Genomic DNA, 26,300 nt, shown 5'->3' on the forward strand with positions numbered 1-26,300 from the left:
ATTACATTATGGTTCTGTAATTGATGAAGTATGTACCCATCAGCGTCAGGTTTATGACAGCACTCTGAGCTATTGCCAATTCTCCACCTCTGAACAGCCTTCTACTGTATTGTGGGGTTTTTTTTAAAGAGGATTATATTATTTTATACAATATGTCATCTGTTGATAAGAATAATGTGGACAATACTTGAGTTGCATAGCAACCAGCTTTTCAGTGGTTCTTGCTTGAAGGTACTCCACTCCTTGAAATGTACTTATTTTTTGATATTTTCAAACACAGGCAACTGTACATTCAAAACTTTCAATGATTTCAGTAATTGCATTAATTGCCCTGGTAAGATGAACAAATAGAAGATGTTCCTTGGTGATCACATGTTGAAATTACTTTGGGGGCAAATTCGAAAGATCTGACATGGTTTTACTGAATTAACACTTTGTGTCAGTTATCACCTCTGGACTTAGACTTGAGGGTATGGCAGGTTGAGACCTGCCAAGGAGCACCAGGCTTGGACGCTGGCTGGGTGGTGTGTTTGAGGAGAGGGCAGCGTGTGGCTGTGCTGTGTCTGGGGTAGGCGTGCTGAAGCTTCCAGCCCTTTCCTGACTCCCCACTTTTCTCTTAGCACTTCAAACAAATGAACGCTATCTGATGTACCGGAGGGGCTGATGTGAAGGTTTCGACCATGCCTGGCTGCTGCCTGCTCATTTATCAATTCCATCAATAGGATAGAAACATGTTCTGCAAAGGCTGCTCCATATCTGCAGTGGCTTCGGAAGCTACTATGCATTTCTCTGCGTTTTCTTTACGTTGACTCTTAAAGTCACAGGCTTTTTTGATGTGATGGGATACTGCAAATAAGTAAACAGGGCACATGCGATGCATTTTTCTTCAAATGGGAAAAAGATGAGCTGGCTCACTTCTGCCTTTTCAACTTTAGTAGTAGGAAGATTGGTTCCAAATTTTGGAAACTGCGGATACATTTGAGATGAATGTAATTCAACGTTTGGGCAAGTTATTCCATTTAGATCTATTTTGGTTGTAACGGCACTGTAATCCAGCTAGCTCTAGAATACTCAGGGGAATAAGCAAAGCAACCACTACCACCAAGTGCAGAGGAGGGTGCAAGAGATGAGCTGAGAATGGATTTAAAAACCCTGACTGGTTATTATAAAATTTGTTTGGAAACATTTAAATCCTGAGCACTGCATAAAATCCTCTCATCACCTCTTTGAGGTGGATGAATAAAGATTATTATTCCCATTTTACAGCTAAAAAAACAAAGACGTTAAGTGTTATTTTCCAAGGCCACACGGAAAGCCACTGGCAAGCTGGGGATAAGACCTCATAAATTCCTGGCTCCAGCCCCACGCTCTGTCCATCGACAATGGTGACTTTGTGTGCAGATGAGCTGCCCTTGCACAGCGGCAGAGAAAAGCACACACGTTAGCTGGGATGGGTGTAATTAAGACAGTTATTAATGATAGAAGTCAGAAAGACTTCTGCAGGAACTGCAGGGGTTTCAATAAATGCAGCCACCTGAGGATTTATGAGGGTTATTTCTTGGGAAATGTGAACGTGGCAGTGCAGGACACCCCTGAACTCTCCTTTGGAGCAACATGCACAACTCGAGTCACCCGTATTCAGACTGGAACAGGGTGGGATAGGCTGAGGGATGCTGCGTCTGCTCTGTACGCATCTGGGATGGCAACCAGTAGGGAGAGAAAACCCATGTTAGCTATAAACCAGTGTTGGCCCCAGAACAAGTGGTTGTACTCTGGCCATGTGTTAACTTGGTCAAATTGAAAGAGGAACCTGACCACCAAGGCAGATTAGGGGAGGGAAGAAAACCCAAGTGGCTTTAAGATGGCAGCTCAGGCAGAAGGTAGTATGGGGTGGATGCCTGCACTCTCATAGGACAGGACTGTTCAACTGAGAAGGATTTTTCAGTTGTGTATGTCTGAGATATTAGCAGAGCTCCTGCTGCCTTCATTTGGGACAAGATTTTACCTTCGATCTTCTCCTTAAATGGTGCTCTCTTTATCTCTGACATATGACCTTTTCATGCGTAAGCCTGATGCAAGCAGGGAAGATGTTCTCAGTTCAGCCAGCATGGAAAGCAGTGGTTTGGTCTGAGCCAGGTTCTTCTCTCTGTTTCCCAGAGGGTGGCACAGGTGACACAGCTGAGATGGAAGGACAAGCCAGTTTTATCCCTTAAATCTGGTGTTTGTCCTTACCATTTTGCTGTTGACCCTGGCTGGAGGGAAAGGGATGAGTGCTCCCCTTATCTCTGCTTGTCCCGGGAAGACGCAAAGACTCTGGCTGAGAGCAGTTGTGCCTGGCAATGCAAGGAAGTTGTTAGCTGTACCTTAGGGTCACAGAATAGCTGTGCTTGGAAGGGACCTCTGGGCATCATCTAGTCCAACCCCCCTGCTCAAAGCAAGGTCACCTCAAGCAGGTTGCTCGGGACCTTGTTCAGCTGGGTTTTGAATATCTCCAAAGACAGAGACTCCACAACCTCTCTGGGCAACCTTTCCCAATGTTTGGCCACTCTTACGGTAAAACTACAGTAATACTCTCACGGTTTTTTTCTTGCATCTAAATGGAATTTCTTATATTTCAGTTTGTGCCCATTGCCTCTTGTCCTTTCTCTGGATACCACTGAGAAGACTCTGGCTCAGTCATCTTTACTCCCCTCCCAATAGGTATTTATAGACATTGATGAGATCCCCCCGAGCCTCCTCTTCTCCAGCCTCTCCGTGTATTAGAAGGTCACTAATGTGAGTTGAGTATCTTAGTTTTCCACTGACATTGGTAGATGCAGAAGACCTGAAAGAATAAACAGCAATCAAGCCCTGATCTTGCAGTGTGCTATACAAACGTGTCTGAAGATGGAGTTCTTGACCCCAGCCATTGGCCATCTCCAGTAACCAATTCTGCACAAGCTGAGTTGCAAGGCCAGAATCTACATATTATATAGCATTTTGACTGCTGTTCATATTTTTGCGCTGTTTTGATATGTTTAGGGTGGGGATAAAGATGAGAGGAGATATTGTCCCTCTTGTTTTTTATCTGGCTAAATTGTTGAATTGCCTTATTTATATATTAGACTCATAGCTTATAATTTCCCAGTGTGTTTTGTTGGGACCTTGAAGAGTGTAGAGCTGGCTGATAGCATAAACAGTACTTTGTATTCCTGATCTGCTTACATTTATACAGAATTAGAGACTGAAAAATGTTTACAAACTGCTGCCATAAGAAAGCTTTACAAATCCTTTGAATGCAAAATGACAGTTTGCTGAATGAGCTATTTTTGTTAGTTCAGTTACCATGGATAGTCAATAATTGTATTTGTTTATTTTTTGCTTGTCTTGTTCAGGATGAGAGAAGAATGTAGAAGATCTAATCCAATATTAAATGAACAATAGAAGTGCCAAGTAGAAGCAATGTAAACAGTGTGTTTTGCAGAAACTTTACACATTCAAGAAGGGAAAGTCATACGTTAAATTGTTTCCCAAATGTGTGCACTGCTATGGTCCAACTTTTGCTACCATAGTTTGAAGCCTTTCAAGTTAAGCATATTTCTGCTGCTCCTGGAGCTACTGAAGAGCAGGAAAGCCTTCTCCGTTGGTACTCTTGGAGCACCACCTAATGGAGGAGTTAGGAAAGGTCCTTTTCCAGCAAGCTTCTGACCAGCCCAAATTTCTTACATTCTTATCATCAAGTACCTGCTCACCAACATCATTGCAAAGTCGTATCCAGTTATGCCAAATGGCAGATAAATAAAACAGTTGGCTAAGGAAAGCTGCCATTCTGTGTGTAATACCAGTGTGTATTTCACACGTACTGGCAATGTGAACGTTCTTTTGGGTAGAATATAGACTGAATTCGCAGTTTTCTTCTAAGATAACTTTGTATTTGAAATTGTTAAAGAAAAAAAAATTGACATATTTCTTACTTCCCAAACAATCTCCACAGTCAGCTTCATAAATGACTTGTTCTTCAGTGTCTTCATAACAGAGAACTGAACATCATACTGATAACTTCCCAAAAAACAAGACAGGTAGCAAAGAAGGCTGGAAGGCCTCTGGATCTACATAGTAATGACTTTCAGCCATTTCTTACTGCCCTGCTTTGCCTCTTTGTACGAATGGTAGTTGCAAATCAGTTGTCTTCTATTTTTGTTTAGTTTTTTCTGCTGCTTCCATCTAAGAAGGAAGGGAGTAGAGAAGAAACAAAGGCAGAATCAAAAAAGAAGGAAGATGGAAGGCATTAGTAGATGTTGAGTTTCCCAGAGCAAGGATCTCGGCTGGTTCTCTAGGGCAGACTGTCCTCGTAACTCTCTGTGGCATCTCCTCACACGGGGGATGTTCTCCCAGTTGAGGCCTTTCCATTTCTCCATCTGTTTCCATCAGCAGTTCTCTGAAATGCCCACAGATTTTTTGCTTTTCTTGCTGTGAGAAGGAAAGTTTCTCTTTCCATTGGCAGTTTTCCTGCTGATCAGCTGAGTAATGCTCTCCACAGGCCTGCTGTCCTGTTTGGAAAGAGGTCCTTCCCAGCCAGGTCTGAGCTCCCAGCCAGCTGCAGGACCTGCATGTTCCTGGCAGTGTGGGCCCTTTGCTGGCCAACAGTAACACCTACACCTCTTCTCCATATGCAGCCTGCTAGCCCCCAAACTTTCTCTGCAGTCTGACAGAGACGGATTTTACCTTTACTTGCAGTCCTTATTACTGTACACAGTTCATCTCTTTTCCTCTTTCTCCTTTCGCTTTGTCCGTTTGATAAGGGGCTGGGCTTTTCTGAGTCTGATGAAAGCTCCCCATTGACTTCCAACAGAAAATATTATCAAGTGTTATGCGATATCTCTGCAAGAGTAAATTTTTGGACAACAGCCTTCCAAAACATACTACATCTGCCCTGTCTAGTAACAAGCTGGGCCTGGTCCCATGATTTCCTAAGCTCCTTTCTTGCAGGACAGCAGCATTTATCTGTAAAGGCGAGGCAGCTGAAAAAGTGAAAAAAAATGCAATACAAAGACATGTCTGGCTCAGGAAATCTCTGATCCAAAGACCACTGGAGCCTTGGAGGTTATTTGGAGGGAAGTACTATGCTATACTTGCGCTCCTCTAATTCCCTTCCCTGGGCATCCCATCGCCTACTGTCAGGAGAGGACCGTGGCTTACGTGGTTCTTTGATCTGAACCAGTGCAATTGCATAGCACAGTGAGGTTGACTCGGACCCCAGATCGGCGGTTCCCTGGCCATGCAGTATTCACTGTCAGTACTGTTGGAGCCTTTCTGATTTGGAAGTCCTTGACAAATTGCAGAAAGTGGGAATTCAAGTGAAAATTTGCTAGGAATCAGGTGGGTTTCTCTTTTCAGGCTGCTACATTACAGTGAAGAAAGACAAGGGATTAGTGGCCAGATGATTTGAGTGCTCAGTGGACTTTGAGTACTCAGCAGGTAGACTGAGTTTTTCCTCTTACTCTTTGGAAGTCCTCCTCACTGACACAGGACCTCGACTTGCTATTTATATCTGCAGCACATGGATACTTAAAATAATTTGCTTCCTACTGGATGCCTCGTTTCCCAACTTAAAGATCAGTAAGGCTCAATTTTACATATGCCACATTTCTGATGGTAAAATTGTGTCATTGGCAAAGAAGTCAGGCCGTCAGCTGAAACATGTTTTATAGACCTGTGTGTTCTCAATTTCCCCACTTATGCCAAAGGGATTGTCTTCATTTTCCCCGTTGTGTTGGATGCAAAAAACCCCACAATGCTCCACATTAACCAGTTGGTCCTCCTTTCATTTGCTTGAAGACAAACTCTAAAATCACTGTTTTGATAAATAAGCATTGAGATGCTCTTGGACTGAACCAGTGGTTTTGCTCTCAGAGTGGACTTAACAACTGAAAACAGTTGTTGACTCATGCCAGATGCCAGCGCAGTGCCTGAACCATGGGAGCTGCTGGGTACGCTGCGGCAGACTGACCTGGTCTCTGGCAGACCAGACGTTCATCACAAAAGTGCTGCAAGCTGCGTGTTAGTTCATTCAGAGACTAATCTTTTGCTTTTGTGCTGGAGTCCACTGGCAAGGTTTCAGTTTAGCGGACAAGGAAGAGGTGACATATGACACAGGAAAGCTATAAACAGTGGTTATTTAGAAATTATTGACTTTTTTATATTCCGTGCTTGTTTGCTGATCATGCAGAGATTTCTTTGCAAATATTCGGATACCCTTAAACAAAGCACATGTTGATAGTGTGTATTTTTTGTTTGTTTTCTGATCAATGCATCTTGTAAGATGTGATGATTTTCATTTGGTAGAATGTACAGGAGGAGGTCATTATGAGACAAAGAACTATTAGCAAACGATCCACACGACTTGAGATTTCTCAACTTCATTTTACAGCATTCTTTGCTTTTTGAATCTTGCAATAAGATTTCTCACTGAGCTCCTTGAAGGGATTGATTTCTTTTGTGAAGCTTTGGAGAAATGAGAACAAGGTGGAGATGATGTAGATAGGTTTTTAGTTTGTTTGCTTGTTTGTTTTAGTTTTACCACTGATGGATGTTATTAAAGACCTCAACAATGGTCAAACCTTGTTTAACTGAATAGGATTTTTGCTTGCAGAGCCAGGATTTTATGTAATAGTCACTCAAAGTTTGTTTAAGTCTATTCTTATAAATATATGAAGACGCAATAAAGGCACCACAACTGTCCCACCATTTAAATACGGTTATTAGTTTGATTTCGAAGGAAATTATGGCTGGAAGCAGTATGATCCAGTGTGGGATTATATTACAACTTTTTCATTCCACAGTGGTATCAGAATCCAAACTGTGCCTCTATTTGGTTTGTTAATTTGTTTTTCTGAACATTTGCAGAATTGTAATATCCCAGTTTTGCCAAATCAGACCTCAATTTGGCAGACTTTTCTTTTATCAATTCCAGTTGTTCTTCCACAACCCTTTGAGGATTTTCTTTTTCATGTATTCAATACTCTGTGTACTCCATCATGCACTCAATTAGAGGACACGTCAAATGCATCTGTATTTAAACACGAACTATATTACTTCTCTCTTCTTTTTGGCCCGGGCTAAGTTTTGCTCTACATTAAGTATTTTGGAATGACAAATGCTTACAGTACAGTATAGCATCTAAATTGTAGTGGTTTGTGTTATGATTACAGTGTTGTCATGGTAATATAATTTTTGCAAATGAAAAGCCAGGGTTCACATATGTAGTTCTTACAAATCCTGGAAGGCCTGGGATGGGTCAATTAGTCATACATTTTATAGCATCCCACATACAATAAGCTTTCTTAAGTCTTAGCAATGCACAGTATTGAGTAGAATTAGCTGGGAATTCTTAAGATAGTACTATTTCGAAAAAAGGCAAATGTAGTAGTTGGATTTTAAAATACCTTTCTTGTTCAAGAGAATTGTCCTTTGCACCACATCTAACATGTTAGCTCATTTGAGTTGGCTAAGCCATGTCGGCGCACCACCCATGTAACGTGTGGTTTATAGGGAGAATGTCATACCACAGTGGGAAGTTACGTGTGCTACCTTCGGAACGATCTTCAGATATGGAATGGGATAAAGAAAATGCACTTTAAAAGACAGTCATTGGGAAAGTCCATTTCTGAAAGTAATGATTCAGCTACAGCTGAAAAAAGTACACTTAGTTTTTACACTTACAGAGCATCCGGTAGTGTTCAAAGGTTTGACAAAACAGCCCTAACAGCTCAGTTTCATGACAAAAGCGGCGGATGAACCAGGGCTGGGTGGTGGCTGCCTGCCTTTGCTGCCATTTGCTTCCCTTGGCCATTAGGCATTACCCTTCCTCACACTGGGTTAGTCTCCGCTGGTCAAGAGCTGCTGCAGTTCCAACAGGGGCATGGGCTCTATCAGAAACTGTATATCCAGACTGGAAGCGATGGTGCAAGCTGGTGCCAGGGTGGCATAGTAATAATAACACACAGTGCACAATATGGTATCAGTTTTGTCATTAAAATACCCATCTTTTTATTTTTCTTCTGTTACATCTTTTTATTTTTCTTTTGTTATATCTTAGACCTCATTAAATGCGGAAATCGCTTTTAATCTAACCAAGAACTTTAGCTATTTTCTTTCTTTCTTGATCCAGTAAAATTTGTTTCTGAAGTGTAATTGTCTCTTTATTAAGAACAGACTTCTAGTGGAAATGGGATGTTTAGTCAAGTGCCTGAACAAGTTGGGAAAAAATTGCCCAAGCTTTTACTAAATAACTGTTGGTGTCTTTTTTTCCTGCGCATGTGTAGTCTATGAGTCTGATAGAGATCGGGAACCCTTCGCAAAGTCTGGAGAATGTGTGTCGCTGGGCCTACTTGCAACAGAAACCTGACACTGGGCATGCAGAATATCACGACCATGCTATCTTTCTTACGAGGCAGGATTTTGGTCCATCTGGCATGCAAGGTAAGATGTATATCAGGTTTTGTTTTGCATTTGTATTTATCGCTTAGCAAGGCTAGTCATGCAAAGTTTAATTGTGAATCTTTTGCTTAGTTTTGGTCAACGTTTTCTTTCCCCAAGAGCTCTGCATAGGGCCTTTTTCAGTTGTAACTGCTTCACTTATTATTTTATCCTTTCTTACTGGTGGGATTATTTATTGGATCATTTCTTTGCTCTTGCTGAAGCCAAGAAAACGGGATCCATATGTAAACAGTCCTGAAAATGCCCAAAGATTAAAGAATAGATTTTGTGTTTAAAAAGTCTCCAAAGCCCTTGCCGTGTTCCAGCAGGATTGCCAAGAAATATTGCTACAGAGAGGTCTGGAACAGGAGGGCCAATTGCTGTCCACTTTTTCCTTTTTTCAGGGCTCTGCCTCCTGTGAGATCAGGTTTGTTCACTGGAGGGGATAAATCTCAGAGCTTTCCCATTCCTTTTGGGTTGGCCAGATCTGCTGTCAGCACAGGGCTGGGGCTTTGCTTGCGCGTTCCCTGGGGGCTGGAACTGCACCGAGCTCCTTGTGAGCTGTAACACAGCAGCATGTGGTGTCCTTTTCCCCTGTTGCCTCATGCACTTAGAGAAGGCAATTGCAGGATGGTCCTAGAGGTGACAACAGTTATCTTAGTGAGCCAGGAATATAGTTTTAATTTGTTCCACAGGCTGGTTTCATCTGTTTCATAGATGAGGGAGCACGTTATTTAAATGTTCGGGGGCAGAGGTCTCTTGAGAAGACCACTTCAACTATATTTGTGTCACAACAGAAGACAGATGTTTGTCCTAGAGCTTCTCACCACATTGCCTTTCCATACTTGTTCATTTTCTGGAACACTTGGTATTTCTCACAGGCTATGCTCCGGTCACCGGAATGTGTCATCCTGTTCGAAGCTGTACTCTCAACCATGAAGATGGTTTTTCATCTGCCTTTGTGGTGGCTCATGAAACTGGACATGTGTGAGTAGAACTGTGGACATCCTGTGTCCTACCTTAAAATGTCTTTGGTACTGACAAATACGGATAACATTGGAAAGATACCATTTATGTTAAGAAACAATATTCAGGGTTAGCTCTGGCTTCAGGTCTCAGCTCTCTCAAAGCTTTCTTTATGATCTTAAGCTTTATATTTTGGTATTTTCAAGTGGAAAAAGGAACTAATACCAACGTATCTTCCAGGGCTGCTGTGAGAGTAGATTGAATGATGTATTATAGTCTCCTGTTGGAAATGTAAAGTACTCATAATGATGAAATATGAATTCATTGAGTCAGTGGAATATATGTTACTGCTGGTAAAGGATACTATACTGTATAGAAATGAGGTGCCAAGCACTGAGGTTACAACTGTTCTATATATTTCATATGAAAAATGCAAGCATTTTAGTTATTGACGTGATTAGAACCAATGACCGCGCAGCAGTTGTCAGAGCTTTGGTTTCTCCCAGAGCATTTTAATTTCCCTGTTCGCAGAGAACACCCACTGATTTCCCATTTTCTCTTTGGTAGAACAACAGTTCCCAGAAGGCTTTTTCTGAACAGTTTCAATCTATTCTGTTTTCCCTAAGAAAGCCTGCAAGCCCTTTTCTCGTCCTTGTGTCAGAATTATTAAGGGCTTTAAACAAAAATTGCCAAAGTTTATTGAAATCACTGTAAACGTATCTTAATTAGACAGGGACATAGAATTGATACCCAGATGGTATTTGATTCTAGAATTTTTGAGTTAGGATTAAAAAGAATACACAGTGAGCTTTAAAAGAGATACCACTGAAGAATGTTTGTAATCCCTCAAATCACATTCAACCCCAATCTGTTAATTTGGTTTAAACTATGGACAGATATCACCCGTGTTAGTCCAACAGTGCTCATAAAAAATGCAATATAAGATCCTAACAAAGGAAAGGAGAAAACATGTTCATAATAAAGCCAAAAAGAAATTTTAAAATATCTGTAACTTGGGGTAATTTTCTAGAAAGCACTCAACACTTTCCGGGCTGTTTAACATTTAAACAATGTGGGATTGCTACTGGGCAATAGCAGCAGCTAGTCTAAACTAGCTTTCAGTGTGGCGTGTTCACTCCTGGAGGGTGGACTAGATCCTTAATCCAGAAGTGGATTCATTTAGCCATAGTAATTCACAAATGTGGATGTGCACAGAAGTTCAGAGAAGGCATTTTTAGTCTATTTTGAAAGTGGATTAAGCTAATCACATGACAGTAGTCTCAAGGGTCAGTGCTTCTATGTGGGAGCTGCTACAGACTAGCTCCTTAGATTCAGTCTCACCCTCTCTTATTTCTCATGACTTTGCTCATGTGGACAAGGGTGATGGGATTTAAGAACCTTGTTGCAATCAACCACTAGTGACATTTGGGGTGTGGAAGCACTTGGGCACTCAGAGTTCACCTGCGATGTAACTGTGCTGGCTCTCTCCTGTGCGGGGCAGTTTAGGCATGGAGCATGACGGCCAAGGGAACAGATGTGGGGACGAAGTCCGCCTGGGGAGCATCATGGCCCCCCTCGTGCAAGCCGCGTTTCATCGCTTCCACTGGTCTCGTTGCAGCCAGCAAGAGCTGAATCGATATCTCCAGTGAGTAGCTGTTAAGCAGCCTCTCTCCTTTGATTAGGAAGCATGTAAGAACAATTCTGCATCTAGCATTTGTGCTTTATCCTTTTGTTAGTTACTCAAATGGGGTTGAATAAAACAAACAAAGAACCCCCCCCATCCTATTGGGAACGAGATGCTTTCCCATCAATTGCAAATAATAATGCAAGTTCTCAATTAGTTTGATTTCAGTCCATTTTAAATTGTTCTCATTTCATTAACATCTATTCATTTTCTGGACGTTGATAGTATATATGCTGTCCTCTCAGGGATTATGAGAAGTCACTGTTACGAATCTCGTTGCTAACTTTCCTCCCTCCCTAACGTAACCTCTAGCTGGAGGAGTGCCTATGCTACCCAGCAGCGTGGTGTCTATCTTACAGATACCAAATTTGGCTTCAAGGAACATTTGTTGCTTTTGATACCTGTCAATGATAAGACGGTGCTGCCTGAAGAGGAAATTCTGCCCTTTAAGTGCTCAGGGCTCTTTTTGACTTTAATAGATATCTAAAGAAAGAGCGTGGTCCTAGAATTAATTCTTCAGTTGTTACTTTTCCTTTAAGTACCCTAAATGCAAAAGCTATTTAAACAGCTTCTTCCATGTCCCTTGCCTTCCCTTTGAACCTGACACTTTGGGCACTAGACCTGTGCTGGAGTTCCCTGACAACCTCTGATGTTTATGACCATGTTTTTGCTCCTTATAGAAAATATCTTCCCGTTGTTGTTATGTGCAAGTTGTATGGAAAAATATGGGGAAACTACTAGGATAGCTAGCAAAAACTGAAAATGAGTAAGAAAAAATGCAGCAAAATACATGAAGTAAACATGAGTCAGTCTTTCTGTCAATATTTTTATTATCTTAGATATTTTAGGTATGGCAATAAGGAATAAAAATATTGTGAGGGAAGTGTGATTGTTTCAATTAGCAAGATCCTTTAGAGCTTTAGCCATTAAATAAAAATCATCTGGCCTAGAGGGCTGCTTTACATTCCTTTAAATACGGCTATTTTTAAATATCTTATAACAAAGCAGAACGATGGTTTGCTTTGAAGTAAATCTAACCTCAAAATTCTGCTTTCAGCTATTGGTATCTTCAAGGCAACCTGAATGATTGCTGGAATAGACTCATGTGTGGTGTCCTCATGTCTGTTAAATAACTCAGAGACATTTCAGAGATACTGTCGACCATGTTGGTCTTGTGACTTAACCAATGATTATACCATGTTAACCATTCAGTGATATTAGCGTCAGTCCTCTGTCCTCCACGCGACTTAGATGTGGTTCTAGTACATTACAGGCTGTCCTCACTATTTAGAAGCAGAGGAGAAACTCTCATATTCATCACACGGAAAGGAAACTTAGTACAAACTATGGGTGACGCTGAGAGTTATCAGGAGACACAGAGAGGGGGAACAAACTTGAGCATTTAATGCAGGTAGGAGAGTACACATTTGTAAATGAGTCGCTGCTTCTCAGCCAGGACACAGGAAAACTGCAAGCTTAGTGGTAATCTTGGATGGTTACCCTGGCCTCTGCTTCTAAAATTTCACTTGAAAGACAGTTGCAGGCAGCAAGAAATTCCACAAATGGAAAATTAATTAAACTTTCTTTTCGTCTTGGTCTCACGTGGATTCTTCCTTTGATTCCTTTCACTTAAGGAGCCTGGAGACTGATAGGAATTTACCTGCAAGCTACATGGAAATTACAATGGAAGGGCTTCAGAAAAAATATATATAGAATTCATTGAAGGTGGATACAACATGATAAAGTTAACGTGAGCGTAATTGCAATACTAGCTGCTCTTCACGACCAGCGTCTGAGAAATCGTAGGCTCTGTTTTGTTTGGAACAAAAAGGCAATGAAACCACAAACACTGTGCAAGTCTCACAGCCCCATCTGTTACTGTAATTTTTGCCTGTTGCAGTTCCTATGATTGTCTGCGTGATGATCCCTTCGAACATGACTGGCCTTCCCTTCCACAGCTGCCAGGAATTCACTACTCCATGAATGAGCAGTGCCGTTTTGATTTTGGTTTGGGCTACATGATGTGCACAGCTGTGAGTACTTAAGTTTGGCTTCTGCTATTTCTCATCCAGGAGTGTTGTAAGTGTCTCTGAAATGTCCTTAATAGGGACAGTGTAGTGAAGCCCACAAGGAAAGATGTTCTGCCCACTTAGCTGTAAGCAAGGAATAACAACTGAAAGTTGACAAATATGTTATTTTAAGTATCTCTGTCTTTTTTTTTTAAACTAGAGTTACAGAAATAATTACTCTGTAGTTTCGTACATAGCTGCAGACTTCAAGCAAACAAGCTTGCTGCATTATTGAGCCTCCTATTGCTGGCAGCTAGTTACTTTGCTATGAAACTCCCACCCAGATGTGGAGGAGATGGATTTGGTGGCACATCTTGTAGTGCTAACACGGGGCAGTATGCTTTTATGATCCAATTTTATGGAAAGCGTGATGCGTTTTGATGCCTAGCATGAGAAAATAAGCGTGACAGCAAGTATAGCAACTTGCAAGGACTCTTGATGACATGGTTGGCTCTCTTGTACCAGGAAAACAAGAGACAAAATCTAAATTTAAAGCAAAGCAAGATTAGTGCAATTCTCAGTGGATTGGCCTCAGAAAGCAGAGTCTTCTGCAGCAGGACTGTGCCTCCCACCTCCAGCTCCTCAAGTAGGACAAAATACTAAATGGAAAGAGATGTTTTCAGCTGGTGTGGCAGCTGCTAACGCATAACATTTCTGCTTTCATTCCCATCTACAGGAATATGTGTACCGCGCGATGTCTCTAGATAATGGATGAGAACCTTTAAAGCATCAGCTGTAGTATTGTGTCTTGACACAATTCCCACTGATGCTGGGAAGAATGTCCCAGCCAAAGAGGGTCTTTTCTCACAGCTGTTCTCCAGAGCCTGGGAGACAGAGGCTTTCTATTCTTCTTTGTTCAGAATAGCCAAAAGCATGTCCAGACATCGTGTTTTAGTATATTGTGTGGTGGGTGGTTCTCATCCTCTCCTATACAAGCTCTTGCGTTGTAGGTAAAATGCTGATTTATTCATTGGATCAGGGTCCTGAGGTCAAATTTTGGCCCTCCTAAGAAGGTGATTGCAATAGCTGAGCTACAGTCTGAGCAGCTCGTTTCCTTCTCCCATGAGTACTCAAGGGTTTTTTGTTTTGTTTGCCAAATGAAGCAGCACCATTTGGAGAAGCTGTAAGAAAAGGCAGTGTGTGTCTCACTGTCCGGGGGAACTGGTTTCCCCCTTGCCCTGTCTGCCTTTGGTCACTAGTGTAAAACTATTTTTGCTCAACTTTATTCCGTCGAATGCAGGTAGGATCTCACTTCAGAGTCACTGATGATTTTGCATGAAAGCTCAGATATGCTCCATCCACAGACACCGTGGTGTTCTTCAGGAGTCAGCGATAACAGCTGGCATTTTACAGCTAGGAAAGGAAAAACCCCACAGTGCTGCAGCTTCTATTGCAGTTTCCAGTGGGAGCTCTCTCAAAGCGTCATCCACTCTTATTTTTCTTGTGTTTCAGTTCCGTACGTTTGATCCCTGCAAGCAGCTGTGGTGTAGCCACCCCGAGAACCCCTACTTCTGCAAAACAAAGAAAGGGCCTCCGCTGGACGGGACCATGTGTGCACCAGGAAAGGTGAGGGCAGGCGCGGCGTGTACCCGCACGCTCATGTGTGTTCACGTGTGTTTGTGTGCAGTTGGGGATGTTCCCCTTAAAATCAAGGGGAACAAGAGAAGAATTTATCTTGAGGACCTGAAGTCTGCTAAGATGTGGCGCAAACTCATGAATGCAAGTAAGGCTGCTGAGCAGCATGAGGGGAGGAGGCGGGGGCCAGGGCTGGTGTGTCCTGCATGGCAGCTCTGTGACCATCCAACCCTGTCCTCAGGCAAGTCATGGATATCTGCAGATTGCCCTGTGCCTCTTGGCAAGTCTTTGTGGCAGAGCCAAAAATGGGGAAATTTCCACTCGCCTGTGACTTTTGTGAGGTCGGGGGGGGTTGTGTTTGTATCAGTGATGTTGTAGTGACGCTGACAGGCCTCCCCGGTGCGGGGGATGCAGAGAGCAGTGAGGTCCTGGAGATGACAGCCAAGCTAAGGCCGCTGTGGCTGCCCCGAGGGAAAGGATGGATGTGGGAGTTGAGTGCCAGGTGGAGAGAGCCAACATGATGGCAGAGAGAAGGGCAGATTTGCGGAGGTGGATTTGCTGGCTTGATGCGAGTCAAGAGAGGCATGAGGAACTGTGGAGGGAAGGTGTGAGGTCGTAAGGGCTCAGACAGCTCCGACCCCTCAGCCACCATGCTGGACCTGCTCCAGGTCTCGGTTATCCTTCTGTGGAGGTCATGCTGCGCTCATAGTGGATCTGAACTCAAGTCCTTTGAAGTCTCTTGAAAAAGTCTGGCTTCCCTGGGCTTTGGATGCAGTGACTGAGGGGGAGAGGAAGATGTCGCTACTTGGAAAAACTTTTTGTAAAACCCAATGGATGACATCATTTATGCGATAAATGAACCATATTAGCAGCTGCTGTTATGGTTTGAAATGTCTTTTTTATGAAAACATAATGTAGTGCTAAATTAATTCGCTAGCAAGTCATGCTCCATATAAACCACTCCCTTCTGGTTTTCTCTTCTTTAGATTATTCCTGTTATAACAGCTTTGTTTCTTGTTTAAAAAGTCATATATTTTTAAATTACAATCCAAAATCTTAGACAGTTTTTTTTGATTCACTTTTCTATATCTTGATTTTTGCATTAAAAATGTTCACGAAACCCTCAGAAAAATATAGTTATATTCCATTTTGTTGCATCACCCTCTTCCCCAAGCAATTCATTCATATTAGTATTTGAACAGAAACGAGAAGAAAAAAAGAACTTGTAACCATACAGTTAAGGATCTGTCAGTGCTTCCATTATAAACAGTTTGTCAGGATATTATGCAACTCAGCTGTAAAAATTTTCTCTGGACTGGAACTTGGGATCCAAGGCTTCATCAAACTGTGCAGACAGCCAGGCTTTTTAGTTCAGTGGAGATGCAAGAGAGTATGTGCACATTCTGAAGTTTCAGTAGATGATAGGACTGTGACTGTTTTATTCCCAGAGGAGCTGTCCCAGTTTTTTGATAAATAAACTTACTGCAACCTTCCAGGAGAACCTGAGAAAATGGTATAAAATGAAAACCATTTTGTTAGATAAGGCTCAGCAGTCTGAGCTAAACATTTTTTTAAAAATAGCATGAGTTATGAAGGTTATACAGCTGACTTTGTATATCTGAGCTCAGCATTTGACCAGTGTATTTATTAGTTGTTGGTGTTTTCAATACAGGCACATCAGATCAGTGCTTTTCCATCTGTTCCTTTCCTTTTCATCCCTGCCTTTGATTTAGCCTTTCCCTGTTCGCTCTCTTCATCGATTTGGACAATACCAGAGGCTCTTACCTGAAAGGACGGGGACTGCAAAATGCATATATTGCCCAAAGCTGGGACTCAGTTGCAGTGTGGCAGCCTCCTTTAAGATACATCTCCCATGATACCTCATCAGCACATGAGGAAGAGGAAAATAACTTCAAACTTGATCCACTATTTTCTTTGGAATAATGCCAGAAAAGAACAGAAACATAAGCAATTAAAGATGTTGATTCAGAAAGATCCATTTGTTTCCCACTTTAGAGACTTGTAGTTTTCGTGATTTCATACCGCTAATTCCCAGGGCCTATTTTAAGCTCAGACCAATCACAACACTGCTGATGTGTCACAGAAACATCCTGGCTTTGCAGCAACTGAGGGGACCAAACGCCGGAAACGAAAGCGATGTTTGGGAGGCTAACACAGTGTGCGGTGTGTAGATGTTCTCACCGAAGCCTGGTGTTCAGATAACTGATAACTGGTCTCTTCACTTTCCCAAACTTAGCAGATGCTATTGAGGAGAATCCAGTCCAGCTGCCTCCTTCCTAACTGACGATCAAGGGGCAAGAACACCTATGGGAGACACGAGATCTGTAGCACATTTTCAGCAAGCACGCTGATAAGAGCCGTGTCTCTGCACGTGTCTCTGCTGTGTCTTGGACCTAGGCACTGACCCTTAGAAATGGAAGGAAGATTAGACTTTCTAATGCTGTCTATATGTGTGTATGTATGCATACCTGTAGATATGTATTTAAGTAAATATATGTAAATGTATGTAAGCTCTTCTGTGCATGTGGTTATTTGAAATAAGTTGCCAAAAGAGTGAGGATCTGCCATTTCAAAAACTTTTTAATAAGTCTCCTTGTGCAAATGGAGACATTGAACAACTATTATGTTAACTGGCAGCAAAATAATCATTTGCAGGGTTTAGGGATAGAAAAATAAAATATTCTCTTGAAGCTTCCCAGCCAGAGAAGAAAACTACTATTTTGATAGAATACTAAAGGAAATAGAATATTTTTATTGCTCCCAGCCTGATTTTTTTAAACTAGGTTGAGTTTTCAATAGCAAGAGGGAAGATTCTGTCAATTTTGTGAAGCTTCAATAATGCAGCAACTTGCAATTACTTCTGTGTCTGAATGGTCACATTAACTTCCGTGAAATAACTCCAGTGTGTAAAGTTAAGCACATGGAGGGTCAGAGTCTTAATGTGAAGTCAAAGACACTCCATAAATTGCTATAGTAAACCATGCAGACGAGGCACAACTGTGCAAAGCTTAACTCTGCATAGCATTCTGTGGATAAAAAAAACCCATATGCTTTCAGCTGATAATTTATTTACTTGTATGCAATTCTGTCAGCTCCACTGTTAGTCTCAGGCTTCTGAAGCCAGGCAACCTTCAGAAATATATCATCAGTTTTTGTTGTTCCGTTTTTTTAAACTATTACTCTTCTGGGGAGACATTTATATCGGCTGAAGTAGCTAACTGCTCTCCACAGGATAGAAATAAAACCCAAAGTCATTCATGCAAGGAGATGGCATGCTCGAGTCCATCTGCTTGCTGCAGTGACTAACACAAAGGTTTGCACCACCTGAGCCTCCTTTGTTTCTTTTCTCGGAGAGAGGTAAGAGCCTGGTAGCTGCCTCTGCCAGCCGAGCTGATGTTGCTCTTGGATTTGGCTTATGTGCCAAGGATCCAGCAGAAACCTAGCAGGTATTCTCTTCGCTTGCACCATGCTAATGAGACGATCTGAGTCAAACTTGGAATGATTTTTTAGTCTGTCAGGAAAGGAAGGGAATAATTAAATCTTGAGATAAATAGATATTATTGAGAAGAAAAATGGACAGAGAAAAAAGCTTTCTGAAAACACTAATGTGTACTCAAAGCAATCCAGATAATTTCCCACTGAGAAAGCTGACCTCAGCTTCTTTCAGGGACAGGAGACAGATGGGTAAGTATATGCTGTGTTAGTCACCACAGAAACAGTGAGAATACTTCATTCTCCACTGAAGAAACTTCTACTGGCTCAGGGTAGACTTTAGTGTTAGAGCTTTCAGTTTATCCCTTGCAACTAATTATTCTCAAACAGATGGAGCAGAGCGGGCCAGCCTGCGTGTGATGGGAAATACAAATAAATAAGTAGCTCGCTCCTGATACGATCTCAGGAGAGCAGGGGAGAGCTGAGGGCCACCAGCCATGATGCAGTACGAGGGGTTACCTGGTAGATAACTGGGGTGTCAAGCAAGGAGATAGGAGAGTTGCCAGTTGCTGCCCGATATAAAATAGGTAGAGATACCCACGGAAGATCTGCGAGTCTTTTCTTGAAAAATTAACTTGCAGATGTGTTAAGCCCACAGGAACACACTGGCTCTTTTTTTGGCGTCCACAGCAGTTGTTTCAAAGAACTGCTGAAAACGGCAGTGGAATGTTTTACTGCAAGAGATTTAAGGTTCCTCTCCTGGAAATTGCACTTGTTTTGGACTGTCCTGTTTGCCAGAAAAATAGGCGAGACTGCAAGAAGTCATCTTGTCTTCCACTAAGAAAACAATTTGCATTTACCCATGGGGTTTTTTTTTCTCATTTAAAAAAAAATACTGCTTTAATATGCTTCACTTTTTAAATGAACCCCCCTGTTTATGAAGGGAATAGTGGTTGAAATTGGCTCTTTTCCAGCTCATTATGTAGTTAATGTAGTAGCAATAGGAAGGGTTGGCTCTAGCTTCCTTTATTATGCTGGAGATTGCTCCATCTCTGGTTTTACCTTCTCACGCGTTTTCTTGCATGGGTCTGCACAGAGTAAGACTCGGTTGTGAATCATTCTGTTTTATGTAGGCTCCTTTCTTTCAATCCACAAACAAAAAGGCAGAGCTGGGGATGACTCATTTTACACAAATGCTTGTCTCCTAATAGCTCTGCCTCAGCTTCCCAACGATCGGCGTATGACCAGCTTCTCCAGTAAAAATCAGTGCTGCTCTTTCCTTTACGCAGCAAAGTCAATAACACTTTTCCATGTTTGCCTTCCAGTTCAGGGACCAGTCACAGTGTCAAATAGGTGGTTTATTAGTGGTTGTTGCAAACCCACATCCCCCTGTTCCTGGCTAAAACAGGGAAAAGAGATTGGAAAACACAACATCACAGGGCTCTGCCTCTCCTCCGTGGAGTCCAAGCGCTGGATCCTGGATCATCGCATAATGAACATACGCTACGTGGCTCTTGAAATGGATTTGGTGATTGCTGTCGAACTGACACCTGAGGGATGCAGAACCCTGATAAAAGGATGTGTAAGCAAGCACAGATCAGGAGCTGTCACGTCTCATCTGCTTCCAAGCCCAGCTGAAATTTGTATTGACAAGCTGATGCATTGCCAGCTTCCCCTGCATCTCTGAATGGTCCCATTGCTACACAGGGCCCAACTACTCAAACTGTTCGTTCAAACAAACCTCTCTAAAGCCATAAGTAAACAGTCCCTGAAGGGTACAGCGCTGAGCTTCAAAACCAGAGAAAGCAAAGGACATATTAGCATTTTGCATTTCTGTCATGCTTTGCTGAATTATCCCTTGTTCTGTCAAACAGCTAAGAAAAATCTGCCCATTACAGCTCCGGAGCAGGATTGGTATAATTGGCTTTGTGGTAACTCCCGTATTTCATAGGTTTTGACTTTGAATATTTGAAGTCATGAGAAAGAACGAATAGTTGAAACCTAATTTCTACTCTCTTTTCTACTCCTTGTCCAACCAAATCAGCACTGAAATAAATTACATGAATAAAGAGCCAGTCGTTGAGCTGAATCAGTAAGCTGTGTCTTGTCACCATTTTACTAATGATTCTCTCTTTAAATTCAGCATTATTAATGATTATCCATCACTTGTAAATTTGTCTTCCAGATCACTAATTGCTCTATGCTTAAGAAAGCTCTCCTGTTATATATCTTCTGATTTTGTTTTTGCTGGCAGCATGCATTTAGCCATATGCTCGGCTTGTGCTGCCTGCCAAATTCCTGCATTCCAGGGCTTGTTAAGCTGTGTAAAGTGTTGTTGTTGACTTGAATGTTAAGGAAAGTAAGTGACTGATTGCACTTCTTGTTATAGCCATCTGTGCGCCTGAGCCAGAGCTCTTATCCCGACAGTAACCGTTAACGCAGACAAACTGCGACAGTCTAATGCAAAGTCATTTGTTGGGCTGGAAATATTTTCCAGCACCCACACTTCATCAGTAAACTTTTATGAAAGCAGAAATAGTACTAGAAAGGGGCAGAATCTGTGATCCTTGAGAAGAATTCATCCTGACTTCAGCGAAGAAAAAATTCCTTGATTAGGGACTAAAGAAATCGGTGAAAAGGCATTGGCCTGTTTCTTTAATGAGAGGAGACAGTAGAGAGTATCAGTACTGAAGCTATGAAGGCTCTTAAAGAAATGTGTAAATACCGTATAGGTCTGGGGAATGTAGTAAATTATGTGTTTCAACCTCTGTAGAATGACTGCATTAAAAATCAGGTAAAAGAAAAGAGAAAGCCTAGTAGGGCACGGAAGTGGGACTGTCCAGGGCTGCTCACTAATGAATGGTTCCTGGTATTTTGGTCAGGTTTAGCATGAGATCTCCAGGGAGACTGCAAGAGTTCTTTATTTAATAGCACTGATGTCTAAAATGTGAGCTGGCTTTAATTTCATGCCACTTCGCTGATCACATTTATTGCAGGAACATGTATGCTGAGCTAGGAGCTCCGGGGAAGGACGATGCTGCGGTGGGAGCTCTCGCCATTGCTGCCTGAAGTGGCTGCATGCGGTGGCGGAGGCAGAGTTTTACCTTTAGCCTCCAAGATTTGGAATTCTGCCTTTTCCCTTAAATGAATCTGTATTAGTTATGTTGAAAGCACCACTGCAGACATGTGATGAAGGAGTCTAATGCTGAGAGCAGTTTAACAACTTGGTAGGCTTGAATCCTGCAAGCATATATGTGCATACTTAACGTGCGTAAGTTTATAAAATCTGAGTGAGTTTGGGATCGTGGGCACGATCTGACAGTGAGTCTCATTACTTTCTGCTGGAGAGGTGAAAAAAACCCCAGAATTTGTGCCTAAAATGAATTCTGTTGTACCACAGCTTCTCATATGATATAATTTAATCATCTAATTGTTTTGACATCTAATTTTCTCTTTTAGCATTGCTTTAAAGGTCACTGCATCTGGCTAACACCAGACATCCTGAAGCAGGATGGGCACTGGGGGGCATGGAGTAAGTTTGGCTCTTGTTCTCGCACCTGTGGCACCGGGGTGAAGTATAGGACACGGCAGTGTGACAATCCGCAGTGAGTATACATACACACGTATGTTTTTCTCATGTGGAGCGAATGAGTGGTGAGAATCCTTGCTAAATCACTAATGCAGTAATGCAGTAAAGGATGTTGAGTGGTGCTTGTTAAATCTGACATATAGTATATGTTGTCAGAAATTCTACTTTTGACCCTTACCAAGTCATCAGTCATCTTTATTTCTCAGTTTATCCATCCATTAAGCTAGTTTTGCAGTTACAAGGATCTTGAAAGTGCTATTACACTATTGCATAAAGCATAAGTAAAAGTTTAGGGCCGTATATATGTCTTGTTTTAATATGTGAGTATGAAATAATGGCAATGATTTGCTGGATTTTATTAAAAAACGCATATACAGTTTTAAAATTTTTGTTTAATCCACCTTTTAGGGTATTTCAACAAGAAGGTCTTAAAATATTTTCAAACTGTTTTCATTTGAAGTTGGAACAAAGCTCCAGAGATCAGAACCTTCCCCAAAGTTAATTTTAGTAATATTGAATTGTTTTGCTTCGATGACTTATATATGGCTCATCTAGATAATGTAGAATGACTTAATTTCAGCAACACTGGAAGTATAATATATTTAATATAGATTGGTATGTACAAATGATATAAAATGTATAATAATTGCTATCTTATTGCAATATCATAAAATGTCAAGATCCTAACAGCAGGAACTGAAACAATTGTGGGAATTAAATGATTTTAGCAGACAGAATATTTTTAACATTGACTTTCTCAGTTTGTGCTGATAAAGTGATTGAACTTGACTAGTGTTAAAAATCATCTTATCATTGATTAAAAAAAAAAGTCAAGTTTTATGAAGCAGCATTTTCTGATGGAAATTGTTCTGTTAAGAAAAAATCTACCAGTTCTAATTTCAGCCTTTATTACATTGGCAACATGAAAGTGACCTTTATAACTGTGGGCACAGTTTTAGTTGTAAAATCTATTTTCATGTAGGAAAAGCCTAATGTACTATTTAAAATGTTTTCTGTGTTTCCTGGAAGAGGGTGCAAACCCAGCTACAACTCCTGAGCTCTGTGTTGCCAGATCCGACTGATCTGATGCGCGTCTGGCTGGGGGATGCAGCACTGAGCTGGGCTGTTTCTGGATTTGCTGCTGGCTTAGGGGTGGATGTGAATGAGTCGCTTCATCTGCTTGTGCTTTCCTTTCCTGGGCCGCACCAAGAAAAAGGCTTTTCTTGCCTTTATCAAGTGATTTGAGGCTCTACTTGCAGAAATTGCTTTTTAAGAGCTAAATAGTGACAGCGGGTTTTTAAAGGAAATACATATTTTCCATATCAGAAATAGATCGCTGGCTTCATCAAGTGCCTACTGACGTAACTGGAAATTAAATTACTCCTCAAAGAATTTGATAGATGAATCAATGCATTTGATTCATGCATTAATGGCAAAACTAACCATGAGTTTCTCTCCCCGCCGCAGTCCCGCCAACGGAGGCCGCACGTGCGTGGGGCCGAGCTACGAGTTCCAGCTGTGCAACACTCAGGACTGTCCTAAGGACTTTGAAGATTTCAGAGAGGAGCAGTGCCGGCAGTGGGATCCTTACTTTGAGTACCAGAACACGAAACACCACTGGCTCCCCTATGAACATGTCGATGGTGAGCAGTCCCTTTTTCCTATGAAAAGTAAAATCAGTTGCAAACACGAGTAAAAATTATATAAGGAGCGGTAAAACTTCTTCTACGGAAATCATGCCTCACAATTCTGTTACGAGTATCCATGTGTGAGTGATCCAATTCATATAATGTACTTGGATTTTCAAAAAGCTTTGGACCCTGTTCCCTGATAACTGCTCTTAAACTGAGTTATCATGAGATAAAAGGGAATGGTCTTGCATGGGGGTGTGTGTTCCACAAGGATGGGTGCTGTGAGCATGGGTGCTGCTGAGCACGTGTGGCAGTGAGCTGGGAAAGGGAGCGAACGAGGTGACAAAATCTGCTCGGCATACAAAATTACTCAGGCTAATTAAAATAAGAAGGCCCACAGTGAGAGCTGCAGAAGGACCTTGTGACACTAAGTGAGTGAATGTGACAAATGAAGTTTGGCGTTGATAAATGCCAATAATGGATATAGGGATAAAAAATGGTAAGTGTGTATATGTGTATGGGTCTGTACACAAGGTGGGCTCTGAAGAGAAAGGTGGGGGAGTTGGGGATAGCTTTAGGAAAACATCAGTTCAGTGACTGTCGAGAGAGGGATGGAGAACACTGATCTGCCTCTGTGTACCTGCATGATGTGTCTGCATTTTAAATACTCCGCCAATGTAGCTCAGGTTGTGCCCATTTCACTGCTGCCCCCATTGCTAAGAAACCCACAGTTGAACTCAGAAAGGCCTAAATAAAGCAAACATAAGCAGTGACTTCTGAATGAGGAGAATTTAGATAAACTAGGACTTTTCACCCTGAAAAAGGGATGATTTAGATTAAAAAGATAGAATTACAGAATTGTGAGTGGCATGAAGAGACTGAACATGGAATGATTATTCACTGTTTCTCATAACACAAGCCTGGGAATATCAAATAAAATTATCAGGTGGCAGATTTAAAACAAATAAGAGGAAGTGCTTTTCCACACAGCATATAATTAAACTGGGATTCATTGCCACAGGAAGTTGCAGATGCCAGAAAGTTTTAAAGGTGATTTAGAGAAAGTCCTGAAAGTTTTATGATCCATTAAGAGCTTAAACACCAAGCTCCACCCATGACTTAGGAAGTCCCAAAGCTGCACTTTACAAGGAACTTGGAGAATATTCTGAGAAAAGTGTCAGGTTTGTTTTTACATCTTCCTGCAAACACTGTTTGCACTGTCGGAGGCAGGTGTTGGGTTGGACGGGTGCTGGGTCTGAACCAGCACGGTCAGTCTGATCTGGCATCTCAGCAGAGATCGCCTCTTAGAACAAAAATGTTCCTTTTCCTGTTAACGCCTCTGCTTAACTGTCAAGGAAAGTGCAGCTGGTTGATTTGGGCCACGAAGGCTGTTGCCGTGCTATTGCCACGTTGTGTTGAAAACATGCCGAGAAGAGGTTTTACCAAACAAAAAGATGGGCGGCAATGATTCTCAACTTGTTTGATGAGGAGGGCGGGCTGCTTGCCGTTTTTAAACCTGGTCACTTCATTTGAATGACGGGTGCTCCAGGGCAGGGTTGGCTTGGCAAGGAGCAGGTACTGGGCACCCGAGCGGTCCTCAGCCAGACACCCATCTCTGGCAGGGGAAGGGTCACTTTGGGTGAATCATTTTGCATTCCAGTGAGAGGATACTCTGCCAGAAGTTAATAGCAAATTCCTTGTAATTAATTTGCCTGACTTTCTTCTCAAACAGTTCTCAGGGTTCCCTCATTCTTTTCATGCCATCTTGTGCAATCTGGGATTTTCAGAGGCACAGACACAGCCTCACAGCTTAATTTCATGAAATAGCTTTGCTGGCGCGGGGAGAGGGGATGAATGCTGTGGCCTGCAGACCTTCGCTTCTGCTTTAGCCTTTGGAGCAGTCTGCTGCAAAGACCACTGAAACTAATCAGATGTTCTTCTATTAAATTCAATGGCTTCTGGGTCAGAAACGAGCTCACTGATGTCTGAGCACTGATCACTGGGCACCGCTGGTTTCCCATATAACTATGATATAACTGCAGCGCCCTTTGTGAGAGTTACATTTACCTGTGCAGGGTTATGAGAGGGAACAGCTTTTGTGTGAAAACAAGGCCAGAGGGTGGTTTATGTTTGAACTCTAGTATATTTAAAACTCCCTTTTGTAAAGATAAGGCATATCAGTGACATACTTTGTGCAGATAATGCAGTCATGGCTCAAAAGTGACATAAATCCGTACACTTCACACGCAACTCAGCTGGACGTGTCTGACACATTGTGTATGTGATGGAGACAGGGAGGAGCATCTCATCCCGTGGCGAGAGAAAAGCTGCCAAGCTGGGGTACACCCCAGTATGTGCTTGAGCACCCCAGTGCTGCATCGTGCCATGGCCTGTCTCCTGCTCCAAGCCCCCTGAGCACCCCATCTCCCAGCCTCCGCTGGGCTGACATACCCCTGTGCCGTGCATCTGCCAGGGCAGTATAGAGTGACATTGGCTATTAGCTCCCAGCCTCAATTAAATGAGAAGGAAACGCATGGGGAGCAGGGAACAGAGAGGCACATGGTCACATCCATGCTCCTGCACCTCTACTATGCCCACTCCAGTGAATAGAAAGAAGATAATTATTTGCAATTAACAGGGTCAAATTTAACGGCACTTGTGCATTTACTGTTCCCATGGAGCAATGGGAAGAGAACCCTCTCTAAAATAAAGCCCTTGTACAGACTTGTTTGCACCCAGTCAGACCTTCTGATGTTTTCATTGAATCGTGTACAGTGAATGTATGGTATGCATGGGGTGGGTGTGGGTACATATGCAGGAGGTGTGTGTCTACACGTCTATGTCTTGTGCATAGTTTAATGTTTCTAATATATGCA

General features: G+C 42.1%; 1 protein-coding gene across 1 annotated transcript in view; it reads left to right on the forward strand.

Annotated features, from left to right (window-relative positions):
- The window catches only part of ADAMTS2 (ADAM metallopeptidase with thrombospondin type 1 motif 2), a 191,091-nt gene that overhangs the window by 143,304 nt on the left and 21,487 nt on the right, over nt 1–26,300 (forward strand). The window contains exons 6-12 of the mRNA XM_050905562.1: nt 8,304–8,460; nt 9,339–9,444; nt 10,925–11,068; nt 13,008–13,140; nt 14,629–14,742; nt 21,664–21,809; nt 23,261–23,436. Of these exons, the coding sequence (XP_050761519.1) occupies nt 8,304–8,460; nt 9,339–9,444; nt 10,925–11,068; nt 13,008–13,140; nt 14,629–14,742; nt 21,664–21,809; nt 23,261–23,436 (976 nt within the window). The remainder of the gene's footprint in view (nt 1–8,303; nt 8,461–9,338; nt 9,445–10,924; nt 11,069–13,007; nt 13,141–14,628; nt 14,743–21,663; nt 21,810–23,260; nt 23,437–26,300) is intronic.

The sequence above is a fragment of the Gymnogyps californianus genome, chromosome 14 (genome assembly GCF_018139145.2).
Source record: "Gymnogyps californianus isolate 813 chromosome 14, ASM1813914v2, whole genome shotgun sequence".
In the NCBI taxonomy this organism is placed as follows: domain Eukaryota; kingdom Metazoa; phylum Chordata; class Aves; order Accipitriformes; family Cathartidae; genus Gymnogyps; species Gymnogyps californianus.